Raw genomic sequence first — 13,211 nt, 5'->3', positions numbered from 1 at the left:
CAAGTTCATGTTAAAACATTGTGTTTTTCTTAAAGTTTCAGGTTGTTCATAATATTATAATATTTTGTAAAAGAAAGAGTTCACTCAATTAAAAATGATTTCTGTAATAGATTTACGTTTCTCTGCACAAATATCTGAACATATTGCTATTTTTGTGGTATATATGCCATGAGTTTTCTGATCCGGCCCCTTTGGGAACAAAGTAGGTTGGATACGGCCCCCGGACCAAAATGAGTTGGACACCCCTGATGTAGAGAATGAAGAAGAGCGGGCCGAGAACTGAACCTTGGGGAACTCCTTGAGTAAGTGGGGCAGAGGGGGACTTGCAGTGGGTGACATGGATGAATTGGTGTCTGTCGGTGAGGTATGAGGTGAACCAGGAGAGGGCGAAGTCAGTGATGTTGAAGGTGGTTTGCAGGCGGTAGAGGAGGATGGAGTGATCGATGGTGTCAAAAGCAGCAGTGAGGTCCAGGAGGATGAGGATGTTGAGGTTCCCAGAGTCACAGGAGAGCAGGAGGTCATTAGTGACTCGGAGGAGGGCTGTCTCGGGGCCACGGTGGAAGCGAAACCGGATTGGAAACATTCAAACAGGTTATTGGTGGTGAGGTGGGATTTCAGTTGGGTGGAGACGGCACATTCGATTCGAGTTTGGAGAGAAATGGGAGGTTAGAGATGGGTCTGTAGTTGTTTGGAAAGTCTGGGTCAAGTCCAGGTTTTTTGAGGATAGGAGTAATGGTGGCGAGCTTAAGCGCGGAAGGGACGGAGCCAGTGGACAGAGAGAAGTTCATGATGGATGTGAGGAATGAGGACTGAGCAGGCAGACCGGCTTTGCCAAAGGTGGATGGGATGGGATCAGGGAAACAGCTGCAGGTTTTCATGCCTTCCAGAAGTTCAGGTAAGTCAGAGGGGGAGATCTGGGAGAAATGGGACAGGGTGGAGCAAGTAGTGGGAGGACAGGGAGATGTAAGAGTGAGGGACGGAGATGCACAGAGGTGGTCGTATATGTTGGTGATTTTATTTGGAAAAAATGACAGGAAGGAGATAAACTTTTCTTCTGTGAATGATTGTGAGCCATTATCCAGGGGATTGAGGTGTTTGTTAATGGTGGTGAAAAGTGTTTTGGGATTTCCAAAGCCTGACTGAATGAGGTGGGAATAGTAGGTGGTCTGGGCTTGAGACAGGACTTCCTTGAATTGTTGCAGACCGGATTCACTATCTCACTATGAATTAGTAAAAAAAAAAACACTTATTCATAATAAACTCTATTTGCTTGTCATTAATTAAGTGTTTATTTGTGTTTAATATGAATTAATATGAATTTATTATAAATTGTGATTCAATATTCTAGAACCACATGCACTTAAATCTTCAGTGAGATTTTGCTGTGTATAGGGCGACCCCTCTGGTTGTTATTGTGAATGGCACCCTTTAATGTTTTTGTACAGTTGTAGATATACTTTATGTCACTGTGTCTTCTCGGGCACAGTAGTACACAGCCGTGTCCTCAGTCTGGAGGTTGTTCATCTGCAGATACAGCTGGTTTCTGCTGTTGTCTCTGGAGATAGTGAACCTGCTTTTCACTGACTCAGAGTAAGCAGTGCCTGCACTGGGGTTAATGTGAGCCAGCCACTGCAGCCCCTTCCCAGGAGCCTGTCTGATCCAATTCATGTAAAGGCTGCTAAATGTGAACCCAGATGTTGTACAGGTCAGTCTGTGGGACTCTCCTGGTCTTTTCACAGTTGGACCAGATTCAGTCAGAGTCTGAGCAAAGACACCTGTGGAAACAAGCCAAAACTGTATTCAAATTCATCCTGCTGTCATTTACCAGTATTAGTCCAGAGCAACAGTTCACCTGTCCAGTATGTGACAAACACAAGTGCTGTCCTGTAGTCCATTTTGTTCAAGTGTCCACAGCTCTGTTTCCTCTCCACACAGAGTTAAATAGAGGAGAGGATTTCAGGTTTGCATTGGCTCCTCCCCAAAGTTTATATATCGCCACATGTTTTGGTTATGAAAATAGATGGTGGCAGGATGGTTGGTGGTTTAAGCAGCACATCTTTCAAAACACCCAAAGTGCTTTTAAATTGCATTATTCATTCATTCTCCACACACAGGGTTTGTAAGCCAAGTTTTACATGCTATTTATTTATTGATTTATCATAAAATATAAATTCAGAGTTTGTCCCTACTGCTAAATTCAATTGAAATCACAAACACATAAAATTTCAAAATACATTTTTAGAAACAGAGAGTTAAAGTGTGAAGAGTTATAGGGCCAAAACTGTCCCTTGTGGGTCCAAACATTACATATTAAGATAAAACAATACAATATAATAATATAATACTATAATTCTGCTGTCAGACCTGTGATCTTCATGTACTGGGTGCTGCTGGGGACAATTTCAGTCAGAGTGAAGTGTTGAAAAGCGCTGATGTAAGAAATTAAAATGTTCCATGGTCATGTTGCCTGCTTATTATTTTAACACTGTATTTTACTGTATGGAACTTTTTATTTTTATTGGTTATGGTTCACTGTATTTAACAATATTTAATTATTTATTTATTCAGTTAGTGTCAATTATTCACTGTTTTTACAGAACCACGTTGTTACTGTCATGTTTTATTAGCTCTATAAATCTTATATCCAAAATATGATTCTATTCTACCTACACTACAAATATGTTTGTATTATGTGTTTCACCAGGGCTCTTCTATTCTTCAACTATTTCTAATGCACATGAATAAATGGTGAAAACAGATTTACCTCTCTGTCATCATTTGAAGAGTGCAAACATCAAAATCTTGCATTTCATTATATTCATGGCTATAAACTGGACATTTTAAGCTGATTCTATCAAATATTTCCTTTGTGAGAATAACAGTTTTATTAAAAGCCAAGATCAGAAAAATCATATTATTGAAACTGACTGCAATAGTTCTTTTTATCATTCAAACAGGTCTGGTAATGCTAGTATTGACCCACTTCTATCATTGTTTTTTTTTCAAAAATGTTTTAAATGTAATTCTATTTGCCTAATGTAAAATAATAATAATTTTAATAGACTTCCGCTCTGTCATCTCAGTTTGTGTACAGCTGTGGAGCTCTCTGCACCACTGTGCCTCTCGTGCACAGTAATAAACAGCCGTATCTCCTTCCTTTGCACTGTGAAGTTGTAAATACACAGTGTTTGTTGAAGTGTCTTTTGTGATAGAAAATTGGCCCTGGACACTTTGAGCAAATATGGTGCCTGTTCCACTGTCAATGCGACCGATCCAGTCCAGTCCTCGCCCTGGTTTCTGACGAATCCAGTGCAGCCAAGCTAAAGAGAGCCCCTCCACTTTACAGGACAGTGAGACAGACTGTCCCGGGCTGGTGACCACTGGCTCTGAAGAGGTCAGAGACTGGGCCTGGACCACTGGAAAACACAGAGAGTTGAAATGGTGTAAAGTGCTGTTTGTGCTGTAGATGTGTTCAGTGTCTGTACCCACCTGGAATAAGAGCCCAGAGGAACACAGTCACTGCTCTCCCCATCATAGTGGAAACTTGAGGAGCTCTGCAAAGACTCACTTTCACTTGGGCTCTATAAAGAGAGCGGGTGTGGCAACACGTTCTGACTATTTACAAGTATTTGCTTAATTCAAGTAAATCTGTCAGCATTCAAATATCTAAAATTAAGCATATTATCATATTTTACACTTGACCCATTTGATTATCTTATTATTGCTCGTGAAATCAACTTCAGTTTTCATGAATACAGAGAAATTTACTGAAAGATTACCTAAAGATGTACTAGTCTGCTCATATGTAGTCCCAGGTTATAAGACTGTATACTGTTCTGATAATGTGTAGTTGAATTACCTTTTCTTTAATGAGCTTTACAGTCTGTTAGGGGCCGACACTGTGATTGTGCACAGTGACATGTACGATTCAGCAGCGTCACAGTGCGGCACTTTACACTGTTACTATGATGTTTATCAGGTCATTTTACTTCATTATTGCTGCATTTATAGTATCTTCTCTCTTTAATGTCTCTATTTCTTTTTGAATTTTATGATGATTATTTATGTTTTGATTTGTTTGTATTGCAATTTGTCATGTATTTCTTATTCTGTAAATCACTTTGAATTACTTTGTGTATGAGCTGTACTATACAAATAAACTTGCCTTGCCATGGCATTTACTTCACAGATTGAGATGGAGTGTGAAAAGATTTGGAGTAAAACATCCCCCTGCAGGACCCCAATATATTTTACACAACACTATGGCCCTAGTCTAGACAAACATACAGGTGTGTTTTCAGTTGCTCTGTAATGACATTTGTTTAAAGAATAAACTAGAAGTGCTCATATAAAGAGTGAATGACTCAAAAATTAGGAATCTCCAAATCATTTTTCCAACAATATTTTAAAAAGTACATTTCTGATCATTTGAAATCAGGTAAAAAAAAATGCAGTTGAATTAACAGAATCCAGTTTCATGTTAAAATCATACATCCATTTATATTTATGGGTATAAATAAAAGGTAAAGTTTGAATCGTGTTGCCTCAAGTTTTTGTTTTTCTTTGTGGCATTAGTGCTGAAAATTGGTGAAGCATCACACTATTTTTAGCCAGTAGAGAAGAGCACAGTGAAGAGAGGAAGTAGTTTTTGTCCCAGCGCTCTGTTATTCTGTCTCATTTTGTCTCTTCTGGCACAGTAATACAGCGCAGTGTCCTCTGTCCTCAGACCGCTCATCTGCAGATACACCTGGCTGCTGGAGTCGTCTCTGGAGATGGTGAAGCGTCCCTCCACTGACTTGGAGTAAAAGAAGTGACTACTGCCAGTGTGCACATATGCAATCCACTCCAGACCTTTACCTGGAGCCTGTCTCACCCAGTTCCATGTATGGTTTGCTGAAGTCAAACCCAGAGGTAGTACATGTGAGTCTATGGGATTCTCCAGGACGTTTGATGGCTGATCCAGACTCTGTTATGGACCAAGCATGAACAATATTGAAAAGGCACACAGCACACAGCAGTATAGTGAAGTGTGTAACAGCCATTGTAGCACAGTGCTGCTGTCAACAGTGTGGTTCTCATTTAAATATCAGCTTTACTCAAGCTCCTCCCACTATCCAAACTATGACCATAAACCCAAATTTATGAACAACGTGATGAAAATAAATATTTAAATATGTATTTACATATTATATAATAAGTGCTGGAGGCTGAATAAAGGAGGCTGTCGGTGAGAGAAATTTAAAAGTATCTTAGAAGAAATTCCGATGAGAGAGTGAAACAAGATATTTTCAACTCCATATGATTTTGATTCAGAAAAGTTTAGTTTACAGCTCTATGTATGTATGTAGAAATATGTCAGGACTCTAGATGTTCTTGGAGTCATGTTTTTGTCATGGTGTTTTTCACTGTGGTAGCTGCCATGTGCACAGTGACACACCTCTGCACATAAACACCCTGTCTGTCTGTCTGTCTGTCTGTCTGTCTGTCACTCTAACTGCTGCTCAACTATAGGGAGGATTCCATTATAGATCTATTTCACTGTCAAACAAATCTACTTTTGGGCTCACAGTCACCTCAAACATTGGTGTCAAAAAACAAATAAAAACAAATACTTTTTTTTTTTTTTAATGAAAACTGAAACATTTTGAGACACTTTTGGAATTACTTTGTAAAAAGAAGTAAACATTTTTGATCAACTTGGCCTTTCCCCGTTAGAGCAATAAAGGACACCAGGTCTGTAGCTGCTACCACAGTGAGGAGTGAAGCAGATCAAATAAACATTAAAAACAGAGGAGTCATGTTTTGCAGTTTTAATTCACACCGTGGAGTCACTGTAACTGCTGCTCAACTGTGGCTCAGGAGGATTTTAGTTTTAGTCAAATTTCTCTGCAAAGGTTAAGCACAAATCAAGAAATGTTATAAGGTGTCAGATTTAAAATAGCTACATTACAATAGCTAAACAAAAATTCAGAACTTAAGAAGCTGCTCGGATGAAAACTCAGAAAGCTTTTGTCCAGTCCAGAATTGATTTTTTCTTTTACTGTGGATCCTACCTGGACGACTGATGAATTAAACAAACAGCTGCATTACTACTTTAAAATAACTCATATATATCAAGACTTAAATAATTAATTAGTAAACAAAGATTTAATTTATAATAAACAAATTGTTAATATAGTATTTGCTCATCATGAATTATGTGTTTATTTGTGTTTAAGATGAATTAATCTGCATTTATTATAAAGTGTGACTCAATATTCTAGAACCACCATGCACTTAAAGCTTCAGTGACATTTTGCTGTGTATAGGGCGACCCTCTGGTTGTTATTGTGAATTGCACCCTTTAATGTTTTTGTACAGTTGTAGATATACTTTGTGTCACTGTGCTTCTCGGGCACAGTAGTACACAGCCGTGTCCTCAGTCTGGAGGTTGTTCATCTGCAGATACAGCTGGTTTCTGCTGTTGTCTCTGGAGATGGTGAACCTGCCTTTCACTGACTCAGAGTAAGCAGTGCTCCCACCTCTCCATATGTAAGCCAGCCACTGCAGCCCCTTCCCAGGAGCCTGTCTGATCCAGCTCATTTGATAGCTGCTAAATGTGAACCCAGATGTTGTACAGGTCAGTCTGTGGGACTCTCCTGGTCTTTTCACAGCTGGACCAGATTCAGTCAGAGTCTGAGCAAAGACACCTGTGGAAACAAGCCAAAACTGTATTCAAATTCATCCTGCTGTCATTTACCAGTATTAGTCCAGAGCAACAGTTCACCTGTCCAGTATGTGACAAACACAAGTGCTGTCCTGTAGTCCATTTTGTTCAAGTGTCCACAGCTCTGTTTTCTCTCCACACAGAGTTAAATAGAGGAGAGGATTTCAGGTTTGCATTGGCTCCTCCCCAAAGTTTATATATCACCACATGTTTTGGTTATGAAAATAGATGGTGGCAGGATGGTTGGTGGTTTAAGCAGCACACCTTTCAAAACACCCAAAGTGCTTTTAAATTGCATTATTCATTCATTCTCCACACACAGGGTTTGTAAGCCAAGTTTTACATTCTATTTATTTATTTATTTATTTATCATAAAATATGAATTCAGAGTTTGTCCCTACTGCTAAATTCAACTGAAATCACAAACACATAAAATTTCAAAATGCATTTTTAGAAACAGATAGTTAAAGTGTGAAGAGTTATAGGGCCAAAACTGTCCCTTGTGGGTCCAAACATCACATATCAAGATAATACAATACAATATAATAATATAATACTATAATTCTGCTGTCAGACCTGTGATCTTCATGTACTGGGTGCTGCTGGGGACAATTTCAGTCAGAGTGAAGTGTTGAAAAGCGCTGATGTAAGAAATGAAACTGTTCCATGGTCATGTTGTCAGCATATGATTTTAACACTGTATTTTACTGTATAGCACTTTTTTTATTCTTATTGGTAATGGTTCACTGTATTTAATAATATTTAATTATTTATTTATTCAGTTAGTGTTAGATATTCATTGTTTTTTTTCTGAAGCACATTGATACTGTCATGTTTTATTAGCTCTATAAATCTTATATCCAAAATATTATTCTATTCCACCTACACTACAACTATGTTTGTATTATGTGTTTCACCAGGGCTCTTCTATTCTTCAACTACTTCTAATGCACATGAATAAATGGTGAAAACAAATTTACCTCTGTCATCATTTGAAGAGTGCAAACATCAAAATCTTGCATTTCATTATACTGTATTCATGGCTATAAACTGGACATTTTAAGCAGATTCTATCAAATATTTCCATTGTGAGAATACTGCTAAAACTGGTGAAATGTGCCACTATTTTTAATGTTTTGTTGCCTGAAAAAAAAAAAAAAAATCAGTCATGTTTTTGTCATGGTGTTATGCTGCAACATCAGGAGGATTTCATGATCACTGACACACACACAACTAGAATCTGAACAGACACACACTTGAATCAAATGTGATGTTTTAGTTGTTGTTTGTTGTTTTATGTTTGTCTTGTGAATGTAGTTAGTCCATGAATGAGGCAGTGCTGTTTCTATTTTTTTCTTCGTGTTATGCACATGAAACAGTGACACGGGTTATAAACAAATTAAAATGATTTGATCTAAATCTATGAGTCACTGTTCACTGATATGTCTATCTGTAGATGACACACAAACACACGTGTATTTAGGCAGTGTGATTGATTCTTGCTGATCCCAACACATTATGGACCAAGCCAAAGCAATATTCTAGAGCCGTGTGGACCAAAGGCAGAAGTGATATTTTGATATGTATAGGACGCCTTCTCTGGTACTTAATGTGAATTGCACTCTCTACTATTTTTGTACAGCTCTACATATACTTTGTGTGACTGTGTGATACCGAGCACAGTAGTACACTGCAGTGTCTCCAGGCTGCATGTTCTGTCCATTCAGAGTCACTGTTTTTGTGGAAGTGTCTAAATCAATACTGAATTTGTTCTTCAGAGAATCTTTATAGTAAGAATCTGATGTGTCTTTCATTCCAATCCACTCCAGGCCTTTCCCAGCAGGTTGTCTGATCCATGCTGTGTAGTAGCCAAGAGAGTATGAGACAGTACAGGGGATGGTGAGAGTGTGTCCTGGCTGCACAGTCACAGAGGCTGGCTGTGTCAGTGTCTCACACTTCACACCTGTGGAGGACAGAAATGTGTTGAGGAGATGCTTCAATAACAGGAGCATTGTGTGTAAGTGGAGCTGATGTTGAGTGTGAAAGAGGAAAACTCACAGATCAGACAGAGAGCAGCCCACAGCAGAGTGAGTGTGTCCATCCTGAGACTGCACATGTGAGCGAGGAGGAGCAGCAACACACTATGTACTGTACACACATTTACATCTGCTCTGCATACACTCCTCCTCTCACTCACACATACAAATCCCCTATGAGGAACTGAAAAGTATGTACACATATGGCCAGAGTCATTTTAATTATATGAATTGTGTGTACTGCACTAATGAATCAATAATCATCATTCATGTTTATTAAATCACAAGTTGAATTTCTTATATGACTACGAAAATACTAAGATCTGTGATGATTTTAAAAAAATTAATATTTGTATATAATTATATAATGTCAGCAGCATGTATGATTTTTACTACTAACATAAAGATATATTTAATTACATTTTTAAATTTGACAGGGCTACTCTTTATCACCTGTTCATTTTGTTACAACCATGGACAGAACTTACAGTTTATCAAGTAATTAAGATTCAACAAGTCATCACATTATTGAAACTTATTACAGCAGCTGTTTCCATCATTCAAACATGTCTAAGAATAATGCAATATAAAAAAAAACGTATTACATTTACAGGCACAGACAACATGACTCTGTTCTGTATTATAATATATAAAGAACAGTGTCACTATGAATTCATGTCTGGTTTGAATTGAAACAAGAGACATATGTTTTAAACTGCCTTTTAGGCTTGTAAGAAATGTCTCCCTTCTAATTCATCAACTCAGAGTTGTATTTAGAGTGATTCAGACATGTCAAAGTAATCTTTATTCTTCTGTGATTAAAACACTATTTCTCCCACTGCTCTGCTCTTGTTTTGTTTTAACTCTAGAGCAATCACCATGAAATGACAATGATTTCTTGTATTGTCACTGCACACTGAGTTCTTTCAGAATAATGATTTCTGGACTGTGTATTTGACCGTGAGAAAGCTGTACTAGGATATGATGTAAAAATATAACACTGCTTTTCATATTATTTATTGGATTTTCAGATCACTAAATGTTCATAATTTACTTTAGTGGAGTTTTTGTTCAGCTCCTCCATGTGACTCTCTCACTGTGCTTCTCGGGCACAGTAGTACACAGCCGTGTCCTCAGTCTGGAGGTTGTTCATCTGCAGATACAGCTGGTTTCTGCTGTTGTCTCTGGAGATGATGAACCTGCCTTTCACTGACTCAGGGTAATAATTGCTCCCATCGGGGTGAATGTAAGCCAGCCACTGCAGTCCCTTCCCAGGAGCCTGTCTGATCCAGTGCATTTCATAGCTGCTAAATGTGAACCCAGATGTTGTACAGGTCAGTCTGTGGGACTCTCCTGGTCTTTTCACAGTTGGACCAGATTCAGTCAGAGTCTGAGCAAAGACACCTGTGGAAACAAGCCAAAACTGTATTTAAATTCATCCTGCTGTCATTTACCAGTATTAGTCCAGAGCAACAGTTCACCTGTCCAGTATGTGACAAACACAAGTGCTGTCCTGTAGTCCATTTTGTTCAAGAGTTCACAGCTCTGTTTCCTCTCCACACAGAGTTAAATAGAGGAGAGGATTTCAGGTTTGCATTGGCTCCTCCCCAAAGTTTATATATCGCCACATGTTTTGGATATAAAAATCAATGGTGGCAGGATGGTTGGTGGTTTAAGCAGCACACCTTTCAAGACACCCAGAGTGCTTTTAAATTGCATTATTCATTCATTCTCCACACACAGGGTTTCTAAGCCAAATTTTACACTCTATTTATTAACTGATTTATGACAAAATATAAATTCAGAGTTTGTCCTTACTGCTAAATTCAACTGAAATCACAAACACGTACAATTTCAAGATGCATTTTTAGAAACAGATAGTTGTGTGAAGAGTTATAGGGCCAAAACCATCCCTTGTGGGTCCCCAACATCACATATCAATATATCAGCCACATTGTTTCACTTTTTACACGAGTCAATATTATTCTATTCTACCTACACTACAACTATGTTTGTATTATGTGTTTCACCAGGGCTCTTCTATTCTTCAACTACTTCTAATGCACACGAATAAATGGTGAAAACAGATTTACCTCTGTCATCATTTGAAGAGCACAAACATCAAAATCTTGCATTTCATTATATTCATGGGTATAAATTGGACATTTTAAGCAGATTCTATCAAATGTTTTTTTTTTTTTTGTGAGAATACTGCTAAAACTGATGAAACATCCCACTATTTTTAATGTATTGTCTCCTAAAAATCCTGAAAAAAGAAAATCAGTCTTGTTTTTGTCATGGTGTTTTTCACTGTGGTAGCTGCTCCCATAAACTCACACTGATCTACCTCTGCACATAAACTCCCCCTGCTGTTTCTCACTATAACTAATGCTGCAACATCAGGAGGATTTCATGATCACTGACACACACACAACTAGAATCTGAACAGACACACACTTGAATCAGATGTGATGTTTTAATTGTTGTTTGTTGTTTCATGTTTGTCTTGTGAATCTAGTTAGTCCATGAATGAGGCAGTGCTGTTTCTATTTTTTTCTTATTATGCACATAAAACAATGACTCAGGTTATAAACAAATGAAAATGATTTGATCTAAATCTATGAGTCATTGTTCACTGATATGTCTATCTGTAGATGACACACAAACACATGAGAGAGTCACAGGGAGGAGCTGAACAAAAACTACACTGGAAATAAAGACAGTTCTGATCTGTTAGTGGTCTAAATGGATCCATAAAACCAATAAATATTAATACCATTTTCATCTTCTGACGTTACATTCTGTTACAGCTTTCTCACTGTCAAAACACAAAACATAACAGTATCCTGAAAGAAATCATTGCTATTTCATTTTTTTCACTATATAGATATAACTTTTTTTTTTATACCATGTTTTAAATCAATTCTAATTCACAAGTGATTCATGCATGTCTGAGTCTTTTTTATTTTCCAGCAATCAAGAGACCATTGCTTTGAAAATCCACGCCTATTGCTATATTCTACTCTTATTTTGTTATAACTTTAGTGAGGATAAAATAAAATAACAATGATTTAATTTAATGAGTGACTGGGTGGGCATCTCTGGTACTGTACTAAACTGGTTCAAGTCCTATCTAGAAGACAGGAAGTATTTTATTGAAATTGGAAACTGTGTCTCAGATCACATGGCCCTGACCTGTGGGGTGCCTCAGGGGTCAATCCTGGGCCCCCTGTTGTTCAATCTCTACATGCTGCCATTAGGCCAGTTAATAAGCAGCAATAACGTGTCCTACCACAATTATGCAGACGACACTCAGATCTACTACTACTACTACTAATGATATAAGATCCAACTTAGACAGGAAAAACCTGTCAGTCCTGGTGCTGTTGGATCTCACGGCAGCATTTGACACTGTAGACCACTGTATTTTATTAGATAGATTACACTATACACTCGGCCTCTCTGGATCTGTTTTTAACTGGTTCAAATCATTTTTAACAAACAGGGATTTTTATGTTAGTCTTGGGGAGCACTCCTCCGCAAAATGTAAAATGGAGTATGGTGTTCCCCAAGGCTCAATTTTAGGTCCAACCCTTTTTAACCTTTACATGCTGCCACTAGGACAAGGTCATCAAGGAGACATGGTGTTAACTTTCATAGCTACGCTGATGATACCCAGCTCTATATAGCCGTGTCTCCTGGTGACCTGACCCCGATCGACACCCTTTTTAACTGCATTTTAGATATTAAGTCCTGGATGGCAGCAAACTTCCTCCAGCTCAACCAAGGGCAAAACTGAGGTTTTAATTATTGGTCTGAAGCTCAGAGAGAGAGGCTCAAAGCTAAGCTCCAAACCTACTCACTGAACCCTGTGAGAGGTGAAAGTTTAGGAGTTATTCTTGACAGTGAGCTTTAGCTTTGAGCCACACATCAGGTCCATCACTAAATCTGGTTTTTATCATCTAAAAAATATTGCCAGAGTCAGACCTTTTCTTTCTCAAGCCAGTGCAGAGATTTTAATACATGCTTTTATTACAAATCGCGTTGATTATTGTAATGCTCTCCTTTCTGGTCTTCCAAAAGAAATCTACAGCTCCATTGCAGCTCCTCCAAACTCTGCAGCCCGGCTGCTGACGAGGACCAGGAAGAGAGAGCACATCACCCCAGTACTGAATCTCTGCACTGGCTTCCTGTGAGCTTCAGGATAGATTTTAAAGTTCTTTTATTGGTTTATAAAGCTCTTAATGGTCTTAGTCCTATTTATTTATCTGATCTGCTTTTATCATATGAGCCCTCTCAGACTCTCAGGTCCTCAGGTAGTCTCCTTTTAGCTGTCCAAGAGTTCAAACTAAAACTCACGGTGAGGCATCTTTTAGCTTTTACGGCCCCGTCTGTGGACAGTCTCCTGAGGATCTGGGTCCGCTGCGATGTTCATATTTTTAAAGTAAACTTAAAACATATCTTTTTTA

The 13,211-nt window shown here is 38.3% G+C and overlaps 1 protein-coding gene and 4 gene segments (V, D, J or C); all 5 read right to left on the bottom strand.

The window, feature by feature from the left end:
- The window catches only part of ighd (immunoglobulin heavy constant delta), a 96,331-nt gene that overhangs the window by 69,581 nt on the left and 13,539 nt on the right, over positions 1 to 13,211 (bottom strand). The window lies entirely within an intron of this gene.
- Positions 1,459 to 1,899, bottom strand: LOC129408559 (Ig heavy chain V region 914-like). The segment is given in 2 exon segments: positions 1,459 to 1,775; positions 1,853 to 1,899. Coding segments are annotated over 2 exon segments (360 nt in total).
- LOC129408550 (Ig heavy chain V region 6.96-like) lies at positions 4,519 to 5,096 on the bottom strand. The segment is given in 1 exon segment: positions 4,519 to 5,096. A coding segment is annotated over 1 exon segment (436 nt).
- On the bottom strand, positions 6,348 to 6,813 carry LOC129408565 (Ig heavy chain V region 914-like). The segment is given in 2 exon segments: positions 6,348 to 6,689; positions 6,767 to 6,813. Coding segments are annotated over 2 exon segments (354 nt in total).
- LOC129408564 (Ig heavy chain V region 914-like) lies at positions 9,827 to 10,270 on the bottom strand. The segment is given in 2 exon segments: positions 9,827 to 10,146; positions 10,224 to 10,270. Coding segments are annotated over 2 exon segments (354 nt in total).

The sequence above is a fragment of the Boleophthalmus pectinirostris genome, unplaced genomic scaffold, assembly GCF_026225935.1.
Source record: "Boleophthalmus pectinirostris isolate CB_2022bp ecotype Guang Dong unplaced genomic scaffold, ASM2622593v1 HiC_scaffold_17, whole genome shotgun sequence".
NCBI classification, from domain to species: domain Eukaryota; kingdom Metazoa; phylum Chordata; class Actinopteri; order Gobiiformes; family Gobiidae; genus Boleophthalmus; species Boleophthalmus pectinirostris.
The sequence above is the reverse complement of the archived record's forward strand: the minus strand, read 5'-3'. Positions and strand labels throughout refer to the sequence as shown.